The sequence below is a fragment of the Sceloporus occidentalis genome, unplaced genomic scaffold (genome assembly GCF_023333645.1).
Source record: "Sceloporus occidentalis isolate IW3139 unplaced genomic scaffold, rSceOcc1.0.p SCAF_13, whole genome shotgun sequence".
Taxonomy (NCBI): Eukaryota; Metazoa; Chordata; class Lepidosauria; order Squamata; family Phrynosomatidae; genus Sceloporus; species Sceloporus occidentalis.
Window position 1 is genome coordinate 1693611 of NW_028316993.1, and position 22530 is coordinate 1716140.

The window sequence follows — 22530 nt, forward strand, 5'->3', positions numbered from 1 at the left end:
GTTGCTCCCAGTGATCAGATCCAGGTTGCTTGAAGGACCATATTCTCCAATACAAACTGCCTGTGTTTTGAGGTCTTCTAGAGAAGCATTTCTCTCCAACCTACCGTTTCCACAGGAATGCTTTTGTTTATTCAGGCGGGCCTTTGAAATTTTAAAAATTCCCTTTTTAAGGGAAACGGATTCTGTATAATTTAGAACCAATGTATAGATGATTTTCTAAATTTCTATGCTGAAGTGTGGTTTTAAGACTGGTGACACAACTCATCCCAACCCCTTCCAATTTTTACTTTTAGAAAGGGAGGCCTGGTGCTTCTTATGTATTTTGAACTACAAACCTCGTATCAGCTCCAGCCAGCATGACCACTGGTCAGTGATTACATGACACACAGTCCAAAATATGTGGAAAGCCACAAAGTTGGTGAGGTCTGTGAAAGAAGGTATTGACTAAGTCTGTGCCCAAGGGTCTGGATGCAAAACAGAGATGCCGGATGAGCGATTATGGGAACTATAGTACAAAAAAACCCCAAACTTTTCCAAACTCTCAACTAACTGCACAAGCAGTTTCATGCAGGCAGATTCCTAGGTACTTAATGATCTGCCTGCACCTCACGCTGTGTTCATTTGTGAGTTCACATCATGAATAAGAGGGAACAGAGAGTCCTGAGCAGTGGCATGGCTCATAGATGCATCCTGCAGTCTCTGAGAATTGGGTATTTCTGGCTCACAGGTGCTTTTCATTACTTTTCAGACCAAGGAATTGGTTTTGATGCATAGTTTGGTTCTGCCTTAAAAGAACAAAAGGAAAATATAGTTTTCAAATTATTAATAGAGTACAGGAAAGCCCAGGTTTTCAAAAAAAGCTTATCACATGCAAATCGGGAGCAAGGGAATGTGCCAAAAACAACCTGGGTACACACAAAAAAATTTGGACAATTCGTTCCTGTGGCTCCCAGGGACATCCGATGCAACTTCTTGAACTTGCAATAACCAAAAGCAAGTTCTAGGAATGACCAAGATCAGCTCGAACACTTCCCATATCTTTCAACAGGCCCTATCCATCCCTTTTCAAAACTCTCTCACACAGAGCCTGGAAAAAATACTTTTTTCTTGAGAACTAAGAACTTGTTTTGTAAATGTACAAGAAAAGGAAACTCAAATCCATTTTTTCTGCACCACAGCACAGATTTCTAACTGTACAATGGATATGTTTAGAGGCCTGGCTTTCACTTCTGTCACAGAGCCAGATAACCTGAAGCGGCTGCTGGTTCTCCTCCTGCCCCATCACATACCATCTGCTCAGCTGTCATGTGCAACCTTCTGCTTTTCTGCTCTGATGAAGTCCCCATCCTCCCAGGCCTGAGGCTCTGACAATTTTTCTGCCCTGCCCACTGGACCCAGCCTCTCTTTGGCAACTGAGATTTTATAGGCAAACTTGGTACACAAACGCACCCTGAAATCAGCAACCTGCCTCTGTAGCACAAACAGGATGTACATTGATGTGTTTGTAAGGATAGCGTCTGCAGTTATGAAATCAGGTGAAAGAGCAGGACAGTAGGTACAAATCATAGAACCATAGAATTCAAAGAGTTGGAAGGGACAACAAGGACCATTTCGTCCAACCCCTTGCTATGCAGGAATATATAACTGAAGTACACCTGAAAGAATCTCATCCAACTTCGGCTTAAAGATGGAGGGTCCACCACCCTCTGATGCAATCTATTCAACTGTCAAATTGCTTTCACAATAAAATAATATTTTCTAATGCTTACATGGAATCTCTTTTCTTGTTCTTCGAATCCACTGGTTAGTATTTTGAAACAGCAGCAACAAACAGCTCACTTCATTTTCTACATGACATCGCTTCCAATATTTAAAGATGGCTATCATGTCACCTCTCAGTCTTCTCTTCTCTAAGTTAAATGATCCCATGTAGCTCCAATCAAGATTGTGTGTGTGTTAGCACACATGTGTGTTTGCCTCACGTTGGAAAGACTGCATCTACGTGTGCAATGTTTGTTTGTTCATTCACATGTGCCAGCATGGTTACACAATCTGGCCCCTTTCCAAACATATGCAAGCTTATTCTAAAAAAATTATATCCGGGACCAAGAAAAAGGATATTGAGTATGAATGAAAAGATGGGAGGAGGGCAGAGGAATACTGGCAGAGCAGCAGATGTCTGTGCCAGCTTTGGAGCAAACATTTCATGAGTTTACCAGCCAAAACAAGACTTCCAGATTCACCAATTTGTGTATTATGTCTTACATGGCCCCAGAATTAGCAACACAGATCATTCTCACCTTCTTCATAGCTCTTCGTTCCCAAAGGTGACTACTTTCAAATACAAGTAAATGGAAAAAATCCCTGACAAATACATTGTGAGGATCATACCCCCAGTAGCAAGAAATTATAATTTCCACTTGATCAACAGGAAGCTCAAGCCATACCTTTCAGATCGAGGCAATCTATCCTGGGTGTTAGGTCCTTAAATTCCTGTAACAGAGCAGAACAGAGTAAGGATGTCAGTATACAAAGAATGGTTTCTGACTGGGGAATAAGGAGAGCACGAGAGGAATATACATATCTCCCAAACATACCAAGTGCTAGCTCTCACTCTGATCCAGACGATTCCTTCAAGAATCAGCCCAGAAGTGCTTCAGATCCGGGATTATGTCAAAGTCCAGTTAAAGAAAGACCCCAAACTTGGCAAACTCCCCTTCCTTGGTATTGGGGTAGATTATTCCTAGGTCCAGTCTTAGATTTTAGAAACTAATCTGAGATATGATTCCACTTTCTGTCAGTGCTGAACTATAAGTTCCCAACTGACCAAATGGATGGTTGTTATTTTGGGGCTGGAGGTGGGGTACAAAAACTTACTGCCACTTTTCCAAAACAACTGTAATGAAGCAACATCCATAGCTCTGAAGAAGGCATTCTAGGGCAACAAATATGAGACCTCATAACCCAACACGAGTGCTAGTGAGTTTAGTTCCCTGCCACCAGAACCCCTACCTGCCAAAATATAAGCCTTTTGGGGGTCATGGAAAAGGAACACAATATTTTCATTTAGCACTGATTTTTTTTCAGCCACAGCTTGAGAGTCTGCATCTAAGACAAGTGGGCCTCTTCAGCTGTTTGGGAGGACCTGTTCTTTGTCTTTGTTCCAGCTACAGTGAGTACATGGAAAAGCATGTGGCATATGTGCAAAACATCCTAGATTCAATTGGGGGGGCATTTCCAGATATGTCTGGGAAGATCTGAAAGCAACAGGTAAGCTGTGTTGCCTGTCAGCAAGGACAAGATCAAGCTAGATGGAGCAGTGCTTTGACACAATACAAGACAGCTTCATTTGTTCCTAATTGGCGAGATCCATCCAAAACAACTCCTTGGGAAGGCCTGTGATACACTCCCAAGACAAGACCATGGCCTTTGGGCCAGCCTTTATCATTACTGCCTTCAGTTCCAGCTGCAACCAGCTTTCAGCTGTGTTTCTGAAAACCCACCTCTTGCTTTCACAGCCAGATCTGATCAATGTTTGTCCTGTACACTGAAGGGAATGCACGTACCTGGATCTGCTTCAGTAGCTTGGGTATCTGCTTGCAGTTTAATTTCTGACAGGCCTGCTTGTAGGCAGTAAGAATTTCTTCCACAGTCACATTCTGAGCTGAAAGAGGAGAGGAAAGAGGGATCACATTAATGAATGGAAATTAATTTGCGAGCTACACAGCATATGGCGCACGCGCAAATACAAATACACATTCTGGCACCTTCCAAAAGTGCAGGACTGTAACTGATGTGCAAGACTGAGAATCCCTCAGAGCTTATGGAAAAAAGGAAGAAGGCAAAAAGAGGCAAGAACATCAGGAGGTGAAGTTTAAATGCCTACAAATATAGTACAGCAAAAAAAAAAAAAAAAGGTTACCTTTCAGAATATCACTCTAAATATCTCCCAGCCAGCAGGCTGGGGAATTCTGGGAGTAGTAGTCCAAAAGGTAACTTTGCCCAGCCATGGGATACAAATGCAAGGCTGGTGTTATGGAAATTAAATACCTCACTTTTCACTTTTATCTTATACCCAGAGTGATAGCTTCTTTTTTAAAAAATCCCAACCATTTCCAAACCTCTAGTGCCAGCCTTCGGTTTCTAGGATGTTTCCAGCCCTGTCAGGAAGGCTAGGTTTTTGCTGGTGTTAGCAGATGTTACATAACAGGGTGGTTTGCCAGAAATCTCACAGGAGCCACAAAGAGTTGTTCACTGAGGCAGGGAATTGGGTACTTGAGGCCCACATTGCCAAATCAGGGCTAGGTGCACAATGCAGCCAATTCAATGCAAGCCGCTGGATTCTCTCACTGCTGAAACACTCCTATGTAAGAAGCAGCAGCAGCAGCAGCAGCAATATCTCCACCCTTAGCATTCACAAAGTGCACATCATTTCAGGTGTTCAGAGCTGCATCTCAACGCTTCAGAATTTCTTACAAGACTTATGAAACATGGGGTCAGTATTTATCACTTACAGATGGGGATTCTGGCTAAGACTAAGATCCCACAGGCTGTTTTTGTTATGCATATGAGGGTTTGAAAGAGGACTGAGGACTTTGGATGGTGGAAGTGTACTATCCCAAACTTATCAGGTTCTATTCCAAATCAGAAAAAAATGTTCTTCTTGCCTTACCGAAAGATTAAGAGAAGTAGAATACCTGTTGCTAAACCAGAGAAATTAGACAAGTGGGATTGTTTTTTACAACTCAAAGAACTAGCCTCTTCATGCGGCAAAACTGGCATTTTGATGTAGACTTTTTAGGGGGATAGAAGGAACAGTAAGGAATGTAGTAGCCTGAGCATTGGGCCACAACTCTAGGAAATCTGCTTTGAATCCCTGGTTGGCCATGGAAACCCACTGGGCAACCTCAGACAAGTCACACTCTCTCAGCCTCAGAATAGATTTTGCAAGGAAAACCTGGGATACATTTGCCTTAGGGTCACCATAGGTTGGAAGACTCTTAAGCACACAACAATAAAGGAATGTCATGGGGAATTTCCGCACAAACTGCTCATGTTACCATAGGAAGAGGTCTGTCTGCTCTCTCACCTCTGTTGACATTCTCTTCTTTACAAAAGGAAGCCATTTCTTGGGCAGATGGCAATTATGGGTCTATTCTTAAGGCAAAAGCCCTTGGCCGGCCTTAAAAGCTGTCTTTGGAGCATCTTTCTGCATAAACATTCTCAGAAACCCAGGATTAAGCAGCGTCAGCCTTGTGGTTTAAGTATGAAGCCCTAGCGCTGGCATACAGAGAAAAGTCATTAAACACACAAACACCTGAGCAGACAGAAGGCAACTCTGCTCCAGGAGCTGCTCTTGAGCGAACAACCAGCTTTGCATCGCAGAAGTGAGCCTGTTGTACAAGGATCCAATTACAAGGTTGTAATCTGGCCTGGATTAGCAGAGCAGAACAATCCTTCCACCCCCACTTTAGGCTCAGGTTGGGAAAGGATAATTCTGCCACTCATGTAATTATTGGGAAAGCCTAGAAATTTCCAAGCGGCTGCAGCTGCTCCTCACTTCCGTTTTGTTTTGATGCACAAGCCAGGCATTCGCATACAAGAAGAAGAAAAAAGGATTCGTTCATTCCACTTCACTTTTTTTTTTCCAAATAAGTGTAGCGTGTTTTGCAGCAAGAATCTGAACATCTTTCCAAGAAATGCCGGACTCCAAACTTACAATGTATTATCTATTTCAGTGCACTGTATTAAGGTTGAATGAGATTTGAAGGTTATTTATTACAGCCCAAATGAAAAGGATTAAAGGAAAGCCTACAAATGAGCATACCCCAATAGTGTTAAGCAGACAGACAAGGCAAAATAGCTTTTGCCATCTGAAAATAAAGCACAGAGACTTAGAGAATGTGGAATATTAGACCTCGATGGACCTTCCCCTGGTCATTTCTGTTTCCCTGGGATGCTGTCTCCCATCCTCTAGCCAGCAAACACAGGATAAACTCAGCCTACTGGTTTGCAAAGGCATTCCACTGAGCAGAGACTCCATGCAAAGTCTGGCTGTTGGCAGTGTGAGAAAAACTCATTTTTTTGATTCGCACAGCAATACAGCTGAACGTGGAAAAGAGCCAGGTTTTTCCTGAAGACTGGAACAGGAAATGTACAGGAACATTTCTCCAGCTGACACAGAACAGTGGAGCAATAATGACTGGCCTGGGCCTTCCAGCGGTGTACTGGCGAGGAAATTTTGGCAAGTGTAGCTTTACTCTGGACCCTGAAAGCAGTACCTGCTGCAAGTCCTTCTTCTAAGCAAGTCTTAGTGGCAGACAAATCTGGCCACTAACTGCATCTGGACCACTCTAGCTGTGTGCAACCCTTAGCTGCAGCATTTCAAAAATCACCTTCTGCAAAAACAAAGGCGGGCCCAAGTAGCTCAGATATAACTTTCAGTGCGCCAAGATCCACCCAAAGAAAGCTTTTGTATTATTTTAGAGTTTAGGTATCACTTATATATATGTCAAGGGTGAGCAAAGAGCAGCCTTGGAGGCCACAACACTGAGGGCTATTTTGTAGCCCTCAGCCCCTCCAGATTCCCCAGACCTTCTGGGCCAAAAAAAATGAGTGAAATGCTGGGTGTTAATTCCCGAGAAGGCAAAAATAGGGTGCTGTCCCCTCCCATCAAATTTTCCTTCAGTCTCCAAATTTGTGTCATGGAAGTCACTTAAAAATCCAGTTGAGGGTTTAGAAATAGCGTTTGGGCATCCAAATCAAAAGGGCATACCAAGTGAATGCAAACATAACACATGTAAAAATCTAGGTGTGAATGATTTTCACTTCCTCCGTCTTTGTAATGGTGGAAATTTGGGGACGGAGGAAAATTTCACTAGGGTAGAATTCTTACCCCAGTGGCTTCTGGGCTGTACTGTTTAACACTTTGCAAAATACTGATCTTTCAAAACCAGAATTTGATTTCCAGCCAGGTCCTTTCTGGTTTTATTTGTTTGAAGGCCATGAGGCCACCAGCATTTTCTGGGAGTGAAAATCTGGACTTGGATCTGCCACAGTTGCTCACCACTACATGTACATATCACACTTCCACCCACCCCTCGCAATTCTGTTCAGTCGAGAGAAGTCTGAAGTATGTGGGCAGTTATCTTCTTTAATGCTGACTCACTGGGTCCCAACTTAGCTAGATATTTTTACTCCCTGGAGTCTCTACATTTCCAGTCCTTTTTGTCAGCTTAAGAAGAGATTTCCCCCTCCGCCAAGTATACTGACACATAAGGAGTAAAATGCCCTGTGAAGTACATCTTAGGAGACTTCCGGCTTTAGAACAAAGCTCAGAAGTTGCAGATGAGCAGATGGCGTTTGCTCCAGTAATCTGGAAAAAAACAGATCCCTCTTCTTACTCAACACACCTTTCCAGGAAATATTTACTTACCCAGGGCTAGCAAACTTAAGTGCTGACACCACTGTCCTGTCCTCTCTTCACGGTGTTTCTGGACTTCCCTAACTCAATGTATGCACAAATCCATAAATTGCTACTGATGTGACCTGACTCAACACTATTAACCATTCCCAAGTGCTCTGGTTGCCCATGTTCATTGCTGTGTACCATCATTTCTGACTTATGGCAACCCTGAAGTGAACCTACCACAGGGTTTTCTTGGCAAGATTTGTTCAGAGGCACTTTGCCATTGCTCTCCCTCGAGGCCAGAGAGTATGACTTGCCAAAATGGGTTTCCATGGCCGAGTGCAAATTCAAACCGTTGTCTCCAGAGTCACAGTCTAAAGTTCTAACCATCTGCCCACAGGAAAGTGTAAATTTGGTTCCCACATACTCATTTTACATCTGGAGAACTGAAGCACTAAAACGAAATGGAAGCAGCTTCACAAAAGTCACCCCACAGCCATTCAATACATAAAACTAGATCTGCACCATTTTTTTTAAATTACCTGAACATGCTTTATACGTCCAATATCCATACCTTTTGTTTTCTTGGAAGCTGAGGTCACAGATACAGTGGTCCCTCCACATTTGCTGGGGTTAGGGGTGAAGGACCCCATGAATGTGGAAAAACTGCAAATAAACAAAACCCACCATTGTTTTTACCTAAAAGAACCCTTCTCTAGGAATCTCCAGGTCCTCCAGTGCAACTCTATAGTAAACATCTTCCAGAAGTTGATCATAGAATCATGCTGGAGGACCTACAAATGCCTAGCGAAGTGTTTTCTCTAGGGACTTCTAGGTTCTCCAGCACAACTCTACGGTCAACTTCCAACAGAATTGCACTGGAGGACTCAGAGATTCCTAGAGAGAACATGTTAATCAAAACCGTAAAAAGTCAAATCCGCAAAAGTCAACGCTGCAAATGTGGAGGGCCAACTGTATATGCACTGAAGTTCTCTAAGCAAAACTGCACACAGGCAGCAAGCAGCAACAGCACTGCTGTTGTTTCTTTCCCGAATGAGTTCTGGTGAGAGAGTGCCTTTACATTATAATGATATGGTAGCCATAAAACCATTTTAACTACTGTGAGTCCATGCTGCAAATATCCTCCCATTCATAGTTTGGGTCTTAGAGGTCTTTGTTACAGAGCTCTACATGATTCTGTAGGATGGAGCCACAAATGGTAAAATCTGATCTAGCAATGTAGACCCTTGGTCTACGCAGCAACCATAAAAGAGGCTTGGGCAGAGCTTTCTTCACCTCAAGTGCTGCTCACTTGTTTTGTCAGGGTCAGATGTTTCACACCTGGGTGGAGAGGGAGAGGCATGTTTGCCCAAGTAAGATAGCACAGCTATGGCAGCAGTGGGTGGGGAGGCCAGACAAGAAGGATATGTGTCTCCTGCTGCATTCTGGGTTCAATGATTGGCCAGAGAAAGTCTGGACCATCTATCCCAAGAAAGCACAGACAGAGCTTGGACTAAAACTCCCAGAATCCCACAGCCAACATGGTTGCTGGACATGGTGGCTAGGGGATTGTGGGAGTAGCAGTCTTGGAAAGGAACCTCCCCAAAACTCTGGCACAAGCAATTGACAGCAAAGGAGTTTTGAATAGGGATGGCCAGCTGGTTCAGGAGCATAAGCAACCTGAACCTAGCTCTGCTCAAGGAAGAACAAGAATTTAGTGGGATGTCCTCCCAAATACACATTCACATAACTGCAGTCTTCACTAATGAAACCATCTGGCTTTTCGTTTCAGCAAGGCTATCTAGATGGTAACAAAACTTTAATACTTTATGTTTCCTTCAATATTTTGAAGTTTTGAAGGAAAAAGCCATAACTGCTACTTACAACTGAAGAAACAGGATGTTTTAGTGTTAGACTGTGAAGGGCCTAAGTTCAAATTCCTGCTCAGCCGTGATACTGGTCAAGCCAGACTCTCTCTGTCTCAGAGAAAGGCAGTGACAAACCTCCTCTGAATACATCTTGCCAAGAAACCCCTATGATAGGTTTGTCTTAGTGTCACTGAAGGCACATGATACAATACATATATTCTCAGTGCTGGGAGGACAGAGCACTTTTTATTTCTTCTTCATTCACTCATTACTGAACAGTTAAGACCCTATAACCAAACTTTTCTTTTAAAGGACACAAGCCCTACTTATTAATATGTGCCATTGCCAACAAAGCAAAACATTATTTGACCATTCTTCCAGTTAAAGTTTGTAGTCCTGCATTGGGAACAAGTGCTAATAGGTAAAGTTTGTAAAAAACCTGAAGGAAAGCCACAAATGTCCCCATGACAATTGCAATGTACGTTTGGAAAGATAGCTAATAAATGCTAAAAAGAAAAGGAAAAAGCTCTTAACTAACTACACATTTCTGAAGGCCTTAAAGAATATTCAAACAGAGGAGGGAACCATTCAGTATACTGGCTCCACAGTTATGGAGAGGCCAGGCTCACTTCCATTTGGTTCCAGTAACATCCAGTAGCCGATGGGATGGCTGCAAAAAGGAGGGGGAGGCGGAAGAGGATAGATCCGCTTACTGTAGCCGTCTGCACCTGGCAGCAAGCCCAGAGCAGCTCAGCACACAAAGCTTGCACTGAGGTTGAGAGCAAAAGGGGATATTTCTCTCCCCCTCTCCTGTGTAAACCTGTGCAATATTTCCTTTTATGTCTGAAAAGGGGCAGGGTTTGGGAACAGGGCTTTTTTTTTTAGCAGGCACCATTAGAAAATGTACAAAATATCCAAAAGAGGTAGTCAGGTTTAAAATATGGGATGTGTGTTTGAGGGGGGGGGGGGGGAATCATGTCCAGGATGCTGCAACCACAATCCCACAGAAAGCAAATACTTCAAAAGGACTAGGAAATCCACCTTTATTATTTATCGGTGGAAAGAATAATTTAGCAAACAGGCAGTTGTAGTGCGAACTTCAACCCCTGCCACTGTGAGATTTGTGAAGATCTCTGTGAAGGTCTACTGCAAACCCACCTCAGACCAATGGTGACAGTGAAGACTTGTTAAAGATTAGGAACAGCACAGCGTTGTTTTTTTCTGAACTACTGGCACAAGAAAGCTTTTCTGATACGCCTGACTGTTTTCTCCACAGTTTCCATATGGAGAATCCCATTGCAAAAATCCCATACTATTTTCTCCTCCTCGTGCTGAATAGGCTCAGCCACTGCCAACCAATATTCACACACATTGGCTCCATCAGCTGTACACTTCCAGCCTGTTCCTCAAACTATTAGCTACCCTAATTTTGTTAGAAGAGAAAGGCTTCCAACTGTCATTAGGACAGCCATGCAGTGGCAACAGATGGTTTCTTCTTGTTTTGAATCTAAGCATCAGATGTTTAGTGTGTTTTGTAAAAATAAGAAGTTTGACTGTTAAAGCCGATGTGTTAACTACATTGTGGTCTGTGAATATGACGACAACGATGATGGATGATGGATGATGATGATGATGATATATTCATCTTACTTTTTCCCTAAAAGGGGATAGCTCAAGCAGGTTTGCAAAATTAAAACAGTTAAGATAAAACTCATATAGGTAACATTATTGCTGCAATATAAGGTCACTAGAGAATTAAGAACAATGACTGTCAGCATGGTGTAGTAGTTTTGAGTATTGGACTAGGACTCTAGAAACTAGGGTTCAAATCCCCGCTTGGCTATAGAAACCCCTTGAGTGACAATGGGCAAGTCACATACTCCCAAACAGGATTCTCTGTAGAAGAAGAAAAAAATCCAGTTTTAACAACACCAGTCAGCAGAAACACACATTTATTTGGGGGGGGGGGGGGGTAGGAAGGTGCCTTATACTGAGCTAGACCATTGGTGTATCTTGCCCAGGACCTGTCAGCTTGGACTGGCAACAATGGCATTCCAGCATTTCAGGTAGGATTCTTTCCTGGTTCCCACTCTGGCACCGTATGCTGGTATCCCGTGTGAATAGCAAACAGGCACAATCTTGCATAGCTTCCAAAATCAGAAGAGATCGGCTGCATTCAGGATGGAACTAGGGTAGCAGAATTTAATCTTGATCATGTGAGTACATGCCAGCCTTTAGCAGCAACTGCATAACAGAAGGAAGAATGAAAGGCAGTTTATACCAGAATCTGTGAGAAGTGCTGTTCATTAGGTAGCCCTTTCCACAAAAGCTGATGACACTACAAATGCTGAAGGGCCAGGCAACAAAGAAAAGCTGCAAGCAAAACCAGCCACTGCCTTTGTCTGCAGTCCCGCTTGATCTACAGAGCTTTGCGACTTACAGCCCCTGGGCCCTAACCCACAAACTTGGCTCTTTACCATTTTCAGCTCTCCCGCTTGGGTAAAAAATATTGTTTGTTCCTGTACAAAGCCAACTGATTTTCCATCTGGGATTTCAGCCAAGAGTCACGACCCAGACATTAACTCCTTCTGAGTTCTCTGCTATGAAGAGTCTGCCAAGATTTGCCTTTCACAAGCAAACAAAACCATGAGAGCAAACAAAAGCACCAGCCACTGAGAAGGCCCACAGGTCTGACCCAAAATGTTGAAGAGCGCTTGAGAGAATGAGAGAAAATGGAAGCACTTACACCAAGAGTGAGAGGAAGGATCCCATCTTCTGAGTACTGATGGGAAAATGGGAGAAGGAAAGTCAATCCCAGGAAGAACTCTATACTCAAAGACCAAAATCCTGTTGGTAAATTATATTGGTGTAACCTCCAGTACTTTTTCAGGAATTGTGCAAGGAGCTATCCACGTGTCTCTTTATGTAAAACATTTGCCCTGTATAGCTGGAGAAGAAGGAACAGCTTTTGCACAGGAGAAGGGAAGGCTTTCCTTCTTTCCCAACAGCAAAGTGACAGATCGATGGCACTTGAGTACATCATTGTTGTTGTTCCTGACTTATGGCAACCCTAAGGCAAGTCCGTCATGGGGTTTTCTTGGGAAGATTTGTTCAGAAGCGATTCACCACTGGTTTCTTCTGAGGGTGAGAGAGTGTGACTTGCCCAATGTCATTCAGGGAGTGGGGCTTTGAACCTTGCTTCTTCAAAGTCTCGGTCCAACATTCAAACCATTAAACCACATAGGCTCCACTAAGGTACATCCCCATGGCCAATCTAAGGCAGGGAGGTGAGGTTGTACAGGGAGCTGTCCAACTACAAGTGTGCAGCCAGGAAAGAAAAAGCAGCTTTCATCCCACCTAGACCACCAGAATAAATACATTAGCGAAGTTTTATGCTCTGTCAATTGGTCAAATGTGATCTCAACAAAGAACTCCACACTATGAGAAGCACAGGGCTGCTGCCCGAAAAAAGCATTCGTAAGAGTGTAAGTTGATCCAGCCAGTGGGTGGCCTTGGGCATATTACACTCTCGGTCTCAGAGGGAGGCAAAAGCAAACCCTCTCTAAACAAATCCCATGAAGAAAACCCTATGATAGGGTTGCCACGGGCCAGCAACAACTGGAAGGTACGCAATAAGAACCTTTCTACCATTTGCTAGTAAGCTAATAGTGCTTGATGGAAATAACTGTGGTTTCAAAAAGTAACAGAACAACTGTACAACCCTCTCCATATCTGCAGGACCAGTAACCACGGTTTCACTTGTGCACATCCAGCAAAAAAGGTCTTTCTAGACATCTGGTGATATTCCACCATTATTCTATGGTCAATTTATGGTGGAAGATTAGCACAGAGTTGCGGTGGAGGTCCTTCAGAGTGGTTCTATGGTCAATTTCCACTGGAAATATAAGGTTCGCCATTATCCACAATTTTGGCTTTCCACTATAGGTCTTGGATCACATCCCTCATGGATACAGGAGTCGTACGATAGATGAAATATGGAATTGACTTAGGAATGTACATGTCTAATTTCTGTACAAAACTGGAAAGAAAGCCAAGGAGTGTGTTTGGCAAGCAAGCACTGCTTGCCAGCAATCAGGTTGTGCTTGGCAGCTGGAGTTGGGCACTTTCAGTATTTAGTGCCCAAGGGCCCAGGGAGAGTGCAGCCCCTGGGCAAGTCACTTCACCGTCCACTTCGCTGACAGGGTTATAACAAAGCTCAACTGCCATATTCAGCTCCTGAGAGGAAGGGTGGGTTACAAACATAACAAATAAATAATTTCAGGCTGTCAGTCAATGGCAGAAACCTTAGTCAACTAATTTATTGACTATGCATACAGGAAAAACCAGTAGTTTCGAAGCAAGAGCAGAGACAGGCAAAAGGAAGTACAGGTACTTCTTCACCCAGCATGTTGTTACACTTGTGGAATTCACTGCCACAAAGTGTAGTGACAGCTGCCTACCTGGATGGATTTATTATTATTATTATTATTATTATTATTATTATTATTATTATTATTAACCTTTATTTATAAAGCGCTGTAAATTTACACAGCGCTGTACATACAATCTTTTTAATTGGACGGTTCCCTGCCCTCTAATCTAAAAAGACACGACACAAAAGGGGAAAGGAGAGGTGGTGGGGAAGGGGCCTCTCTAGTAGGGTAATACATATAAAATACATAGCAATACAGGAAATGATTCAATAAAAAAGGCAAGAAAAGAACATCAAATAGCAAGTGACAATTATGCAATGCCTGGGAACGCTGCCCTGAACAGAATGGTCTTCAACTCCATTTTGAAGCTGGTTAAAGAAGTGATGGCTCTTGCTCGCGGAGGAAGAAAGTTCCAGGAATGAGGGGCAGCGAGTGAAAAGGGGCGAATCCTAGATGGGGTAGAGGAAATCCTGGGCTTTAAATGTGGCTATCCATGTCTTCTAGGCAGGATGGATGTATGCCACCTCCAGTATCAGACAAGGTATGAGTGTTGGACTGGGACACCATAAGACCAGAGTTCAAACCCCCTGTTTAGCCACAGAATTGGTGGTCTTGGGCCAGTCCCACTCCTATGAGATGAAAGCAATATTAAACCTCCTCTGAACAAATCTTGCTAAGAAAACTCTAGGATAAGGTCACCATAACTCAGCTCAAAGGCACATAATAGATCAATTACTGGGGAATGCAAGATGGGGGGACTGTGTTGCTGTCCTCATGACCTGCTGGCAGGTATTCCCTGGGCAACTGGCAGGCCACTATGTGAACAGAATGCTGGACTAGATAAGCCTTTGGTCTGATCTAACATAGCTGCCCATATTTTTTCACATTTTTAGGCGATGCACATGTACATAAACAACAAACATCATTTTAGAAAATGCTAAGATGGTGGTTGCTTTCTCTAGGATTTGGACTTCTCTTCAAGTGTCATCACAGTATTTTAAACATGCACTTTAAATCTGCTGCTCTGCTAATTCAGGGAAGACTTCTAATTCTGCTTGCCACAACATGGTGCTCCCCTGATGTGTTGGACTACAACCTCCATCATCCTCAACCACTATGAACATGCTCTTAATTGATTAAGAGTCTGATTAGATAATTTATCTATCCAAATAAATGCTGCAGGCATCCCACGCCTTTGAGTCAGACAGACTGCAGAATTGCTGTAACAAAACTTTAAAAACAACATTTTTAAAAAAATCAAACTCTGAAAGTCACAACTGTTCAACCATTAAGATTAATGGGAGAGCAGGGAGCTCCAGCAAGTTTATAACCTGCCAAGTTCTGGATCTAATCAACAATGAACAGGGCTTTCCAAAACTTTTTCCCCCCAGAAAGAACAAAAACAAAACAGCAAAAACTTTTACAGAGTTGGTTCTGCACAGACTCCGCAGCTCCTCGGAGGAGAGCAAGTTGGGAACTGCTTGCTTACACAAGGCATCCCAGGGAAAGCATTAACCGTCATGACCAGACATGACTCAGCTGAGGTTTGGAAGGCAGAAGGCTTCAACTCGCGCCAAGACAGTGAACAAAACCACTGTTATGCGCACCAAAACAGAGAAGACTCTCACATAGCCACCAAGCAGAGGAAGGGACTAATTGGGAGAGTGTGCATTTGGGGGTGTAGGTTTCCATATTCCAAAGCCAGGCTTCAAATTAGGCCTCATTATGCACAAGCAAAACTAGCTGCTTGGTAGCAAATCCTGAAGGCCACATTTTGATTCTTGAGGTTGAAAGGGAATGGTATGAATCATGCTTTATCTTAGCTAGTGCTAGAACCTGTGACTTGCAAACCAACTGCAACCTAAAACAATCCTTCTATTCGCCTCAGGCTCCCAACGTTGGAAGGAAGGAGATTGTTGAGTCCTTGAATACAGTTGCTTTTGGCACTACAGCCAATATGCTGGGTAGATCTGCCTTACTCACCTTCTTCCAATTCACCTCTATCTCATCTTCCCACCTCTTCTGGAAAACCCCCAGGCCCATGTCTTATCCAGTGACATGGCTTTTAGGCCCTGGCTTGTCCAAATATCTCCACTGCACTGGAAACATCCTGGAGTCACTGAAATACAACCAATGGATTGGTAGCTCCAAGAAGGTTATAGTGTCTTAACCGAAGGTGTGTCATATTTACTTGGGTTGAGGAACCTTTTTTAAAAAAAATAGGTTGAGACAAGAGACAAAGATGGGAGAAGAGGAACAGCCCACTATAAAAACAAGGTAAAACTGGTTCCCATGTTGTGGGTAGGGATTCAAACAGCAACAGGAATCGCATGGCCCTCCAGACATTGGGGGAAGTCCCAAGAGCCCTAGCCAACATACGCAATGGGGAAAATGCTGTGAGTTTCAGCCAAACAACATCTGAAGGGCAGCATGACTCCCACTTTGGGGGAGAATAATTTAAATCCTGCTTGTTCGGCAAAGAAAACAGTTACAGCAATTGTGAGAGGCAGACAAGGAAATCCTGGTGCTGCCATGATGCCAGCTAGCCCAGCCCCAAATGCTTCCTAACCAGTTGGACCAGTTTGGACTACCAAATCGCTTTTGCAAAAAGGCCCACTTTCTTCTCTTTCCCTTGCTTAAAGGCTAGGCAAACTACGCGAGCTTAGTCTCAACAGGAAGAAACAAACCGTCATCCAAATAACCATCTCCCATTTGACCAAAAAATCATGTCCTTTTACAGACTCTGCTTATCAAAGGTAAGCAGTTTCCCCAGCAGGCCAATGCTAGAGACAGCACCTGACAGATAAGCAAACATTCTTGCTTTGGGCAAAGTGCCTGGAGAACAACAAGGACCTGCAGGGTCAGGTGCAGAAGGAGAAAAAGGCATTCACTTTCAGGAAACAGAGCACTAGATCCTTGCAGGAGCAAAAAGAGGTGCTGTAGAACAAGCAGTCACTTACAATCGACTGGATCCAGTACTGCTACCAGGTGCATCTGAAAAAGTAGGCTCAAGTCCATGAAAGCTCATGCTGCCAACTTGTCTCTTTCAGTTAGTCTCAGAGATGCTGCAAGATCTCTTTGCTCACAAACTATTGGCTGTGAAGAGCCTAAAAGAGGTTGGTGTCAGTGACACAATGACAATTTCATGGTGGAAGACATGGGAATAAAAAGAAGAATTTGTCTACAAAAATCAATCCTTAACATACCATGCCAAAGTTGTTGTAATATTATCAGTACATACAGGTAGCTATGCCCCTTACCCCAGTGCTATTATCAAGTAATGGTTCTGTGCTATAGAATAAAAGGATACTTTTCTATTAAGTGAATTTAACAAGTTCAGATGGAAGAAACATTAACAAACTTGGGGAGTTTTAGACAGTGCATCTGTAGGAATGACTGATCTTTTCTCCATCTATGTAAAAGTACTATCCCTAAGGTGAACTTATCATGGGTTTTCTTAGCAGGATTTGTTCAGAGAGGGGTTGCCTTTGCCTCTATGTGAGGCTAAGAGAGTGTGACTTGCCCAAGGTCACCCAATGGGTTTCCATGGCCAAAAAGGAATTTGAATCCTGGTTTCCACAGTCTCAGTGCAACACTCAAACCCACTATGCCACAATGGCTCTCACTTGACAGCTGGTCATCCCAAAAGGCAAGGAGAAAGATGTATCATAATAAAATTGGAATGAGCCAACATGGCATAGTGGTTTCAGTGTTGGGCTATGACTCCGGAGGATCCCTACTGAGTTATGAAACCCACCGGGTGACCTTTGACAAGTCACATGTTCTCAGCCTCAGGGGAAGGGCAAGTCACATGCTTTCAGCCTCAGGGGGTGGACAAATCTTGCCAAGAAAATCCCATGATAGGTTTGCCTTAGGGTTGCCATAAGTTAGAAAAACTTGAAGGCACACAGCAGCAAAATTTGAGCAGGAAGTGTTCATATAATAGTCTGGAGTTACAACAGAGGTCATTTGTCTATAAGGCTTGAAGCCCACTAGCAGACAGATGGATGTATCACCAATGGTGGAATCATCATCACCTATCCTTTCTTGCCCTTAGCAGTCTGATTCAGACCCTGTCACCAAAGCAGTCATACAGCAAGTAATGCTGGTGAATTAATGCTTTATTTGTCCAGACCTGCGCAGCATGTGACCCAACTGACCTGCCTTGACACAATCCACCATGCACACAGTGAGTACCTCCTGGGACAGTCTCCTTCTGCTCCCTGAGGAGGGCTGTACAGGAGGGCTGGAGACTATTAAACAACCTAGAAGGCCACACAGTCTATGTGAGCATTTTGGTTTGGCGGGTCCCAAGCTGTACAGCCTAGTGATTTGTAGAATAACTTGACTACAATATGGTGCCATGTATGCACCAGTAACAAAAATCAGCAACTGACACAGTAAAGCATTAATACTGAGGGGGAAAAACTGTATCTGTCCTCTCCCTCCCGCTCTCTCTCTCATATACAACAAGCTATGTTTCAGACTTAAGATTCCTTTTAGGCAGCTGTGGTGCAAAAAAGACATTTCTCAGCTCAGACATGTCAGGATTATCTTGATAACAGGGCCTGACAGGTGTCAAGAAAAACAGGAACCAGAACAATGTGGGCAAGACACACCGCAGATACAAGTGGAAGAAGCAGAAGAAAAGTACATTGTTTATGGAGATATCTATGAGAATGCCTGGGTAAAGAAATCAGCCTCTGAAACATCCAAGAAATCTGAGAACTTTAAACTGATGATACTTGTCCAAGGAAGAAAGAGGAAAGAGTCTTATTTAGCGATTGCCTATAGGGAATTTATAATGTGCTTCTGCTAGCCACATTCTAAAACTCTCCAAGTAAAAACACAGGCTGAACAAAAGAGTAGTATAGGAAAACTCAGCCTCTATTCCTGCATGTACACTGGACAGTGACAGAACCACAAGGAGAGGGGAATACCTTGGTGTTACTGCAGGTGTCTCAGGGCACAAAGCAGTCTGCATGGGTAGCATGCACCACTGGCGAGCCAAGCTGAAAATGACTCATGAACTTCTTCTGGATACACTTTGCCTTGGCCAAGAAAGGCAAGCTGAAAACACAATGACTCCTTCTTCCTCCTTCTTCATGTCACCCATCACTCCCATAAAACACAATCCCTCTCTGCCATTACGCTGGAAGAAGCTAGATGGTGTGGGAGTGTGAGCAGAAGGTTTGTCTTATAATAGGAAATGGTGAGAACGCATCTTGAAGACAGGTTGGCTTTTTCCTCAAATCGTTTTACATGCATATGACTTAGTGCCACAGCTCATCTTTGCAAGTCAGTTTGCCAGGGACAGCTGACTAGTCCTGCTCCTGTTTCGCTCCTTTCTCTCATTCCTCAGTGTCACAAGAAGAAAGGGTAGCATGGACCAGAGTGGAAGAAGCCAGAGAGCCAGGTCATGTCCCAAAAGAAATACCAAGGCCACAGAAATACTGGTAATGAATACAGTACTAGTGCATTAAGATGTTCAAAGTATTTCAGTATCTAATAAACTGACAACAACCCAGTCAGATATGCAACACCTGCATGCAGCTGTGGCAAGGGGATCTCTGAGGTTGAGAGAAGTTTGATTAAATCTACCTCGTGCATCCTTCCATCTTGGTGTCTTACTGATGCTTTGGACTTCAGCTCCCAGGACTCTTGACTACCTATCATACCAGCTGAGATTGAGGAGAGCTGGAGTCCAAAACACCCAGAAAGCACCAAAGTGGGGAAGGTTGACCTGAACTCCTTGTTGAGTCAGCACTTGGAACTGGGGCCATTTGGGTCCACAGTACACTGATATTTACTTTTGGGGACATGACCTGGCTCTCTGGCTTCTTCCACTCTGGTCTATGCTACCCTTACTAATCTTTTACTACTGTCCTTGTTGTTAACTGCCCTCAAGTCAACCTTGACTCATTGCAAACCTGTAGATGAGACATCTCCAAGAGCCCATGCCCCTCACTGCTCTGCTCTCCAGGCTGGAAAGAGCAGGTTCTTCCCCACTCTAATGTACATTTCATTTTTGAGGATGTAGATGTAACACATACAATTAACATTGCTATCTGCAGGAAGGAAGGCTAGGAAGAGGCTTGTGGACTAATAACTTTTGTACTGTTATTTGCAATCCTTAGAATTTCAGTTTCACAGGTATTCAACAATATTAATTTTCCATCTGTTGTATGTCAGTGTCAAGACTATGCCTGTCTATGAGTATTTTTGGTTAGCTAAGTAGTGTGGCTGACAAGTTATTAACGTATCTAAGATGGGTTTTGTTTGATGGAAGTTGTAATTTTATTATGTATTTCATCCTCACAACATCATGGGTTTTTGCATAAATAGGATTTTACTTTATTGATGTCTTTCTCAAATTTGCTAACTGAATATACGGGCGACTGCTTCATATTTAGCACAGCAACACTGGAAGCTGCCCTACACTAAGTCCAACAATGGGTTCATCTACCATAGTATTGTATATACCAGCCTTTCTCAAACTTGTTGCTCTGGAGAGAACCCTTGAAATAATGTTCAGGTCTCAAGATGATGATGATGATGATGATAATAATAATAATAATAATAATAATAGGATTTATTTATATACCGCCCAATCACTGGGAATCCGAGCGGTTTACTTGTATAAGAGATTTTGTGTACAGCTTTAAAAAGTAATGTTTGTTTGTCTTCAGCCACCATCTCTCAGGCAACCCCTGGCAACCTCTCGCAGAACCCTAGGCTTTCGTGGAACCCTGCTTGAGAAACTCTGGTCTGTACAAATCGGTGGACTCCTCCCTGAAACTCCAAAGATCCACTCTCACCTGGAGGTTTCAGAGACTGAAGGTGGGAACCATTACACACAAAGGATGTGGTCTACTCCCTCCAACTCTGACGCCATTCCCCAGGTTATTTTGAAGGCCCCTAAACATCTAAATTGAGCAGTTTCCATCTGATCTTGGAAGCTAAGCAGAGTCAGTCCTGGTCAGTACTTGGATAGGAGCCAACCAAGGAATACTGGGTGCTGCAGGCTACATTTCAGAGGAAGGAATGGGCAAAACCACCTCTGAGACTTCCTTGCCCAAGAAAACCCTAGGAAATTAATGGGGTCAGCATAAGTTGACAGACGATCTGAAGTCACACATCTGCTATGGGGTTTTGCACTTGCCTTCACACTGAGTTACTAATGGTATGTGCATGATTCTTGTTTTAATAGTTGGCCCCTGAGGAAGAAACTCTGGATTTATTAGGTAACAAATGATAAACCTGTATCTTAATGATCTTTTCTCCTTTCACTCCTGCATTGGCTATTTTGAAGTAAAATCAAATCAACACAAACCATACAAAAGTCAGGTCAGTTAAAGCTACCTGAAACTAGTATGGCCACCTTCACAGTGTTAAGGGAAGTGTGGAATAAAAAGCTTTTTACAGTAACAGATTATGCACATTGTGTTCATCCTCCCAAAAAGAATACTATTCTGGCTTTCAGCAAGGCAATGCAGAATCCTTTGGAGAGCTTAGTACCCAATTCCCACACTGAACAAAATGGGCAAAGTATTTTTCACATGGTATTCTGAAATGCCATCAGGCTGAGAGAAGGCTGAACACAAATGCTGCATGTATGGAGCCTAGAATCATGTGACTGGCAAGGGCATTTATGAACTTGAAAGAGGAACTGAACCTTATTCACATGGATTAAAAAAAAAGAACTTGTACTGAGGGACTTCTAAGGATCTTCTGACCCCATGGAAATGCCAATGTATCTTAGAAGTAAAAAGTCCCAGGACTGGGTGCAGAATGGAGGGTATTGCATAGTATCCAAACACCCCGTGTCAGAAAACACATGTTCAATTGAGTCACAACACTTATCGTTTATAGCTGGCAGACTACCATTATTGCAATAAATGAAATCAACGTAATTTCTATGTCCCAAAAATACAACTGCTTTTATTGCCAACTGGAAATAACATATCGTGAACCCCCAAAATTGGGAAATGGGCATAGGCTTCAAAGGAAGACATCTGCTTTAATTTGTTTTTAGAGCAAGATCTAGCACTAAATAATGGTATCGTGGAGTAAATTTTCTACCACCATAATGAAATAGTCCCCCAATAAAAGGTTGCCCTTTGTACCAGTCATTGTAAGAAAATTAGTGGGTGTCACTTGGATCCTGCAGCGGCTCTTACAAACAAATTCTAGTGCACTGTCTGCTGGTTTTCTTATCTGTGGGTCTTATTGCTATTATGTGCCTTCAAGCTGACTCTCATTTATGGAAACCTGGACAGTCTGATCAGCCTCAGGCCACCCAGTCGGTTTCCATGGCTGAGAAGAGATTTGAACCCTGGTCTCCCACAGTCCTAGTCCAAAACTCAAGCCAGTAAACCATGTTGGCTTTTTATTGCTCTTCTACAGAAGTAATGCTGTGTGTTACCCACACTAGGCAATAAACACACACACTTTCCCTGATATTCAGCCTTCGGACTTGTTACATCAACAGTCTTTGTGCACAAGAAGGCTTTCTCACTGTATTTCCAGAGTATAACTGACGGATGTAACAGAACATGCCCAACAAATTACTGCACAACACACTTCTGCAGGAGTTGTGAAATGCACATAAAGATATTACATATGCATGAAGACACAGTAGAAATGAGTGGATTTCGTCAACAACCTCAAAGAAACCAGGATACAGTCTAATATAGAGTTTCTCATACAAGGCCACAGACACTAGCTGCCACCACTGACTTGTGCGGGATGCAAGTGGTTTGTGACAGCACTCAAATCTGTGGCCTCACCTGTTACACCAGGACTTTGAACCAGCGCAACA

At 43.2% G+C, this 22530-nt stretch overlaps 1 protein-coding gene across 5 annotated transcripts in view; it reads right to left on the reverse strand.

Moving 5' to 3' along the window:
- The window catches only part of LOC149304518 (protein phosphatase 1 regulatory subunit 37-like), a 51170-nt gene that overhangs the window by 24099 nt on the left and 4541 nt on the right, over positions 1-22530 (reverse strand). For all 5 annotated transcript variants that reach the window (XR_016271872.1, XR_016271870.1, XR_016271871.1 and 2 more), the window contains exons 2-3: positions 3567-3664; positions 2448-2493 (exon numbers count right to left, since the gene is read on the reverse strand). Coding sequence is in view for 2 of the 5 variants with exons in the window: in XM_089479043.1 (XP_089335169.1) it covers positions 2448-2493; positions 3567-3664 (144 nt within the window). In the remaining 3 variants the exon portion in view is untranslated. The remainder of the gene's footprint in view (positions 1-2447; positions 2494-3566; positions 3665-22530) is intronic.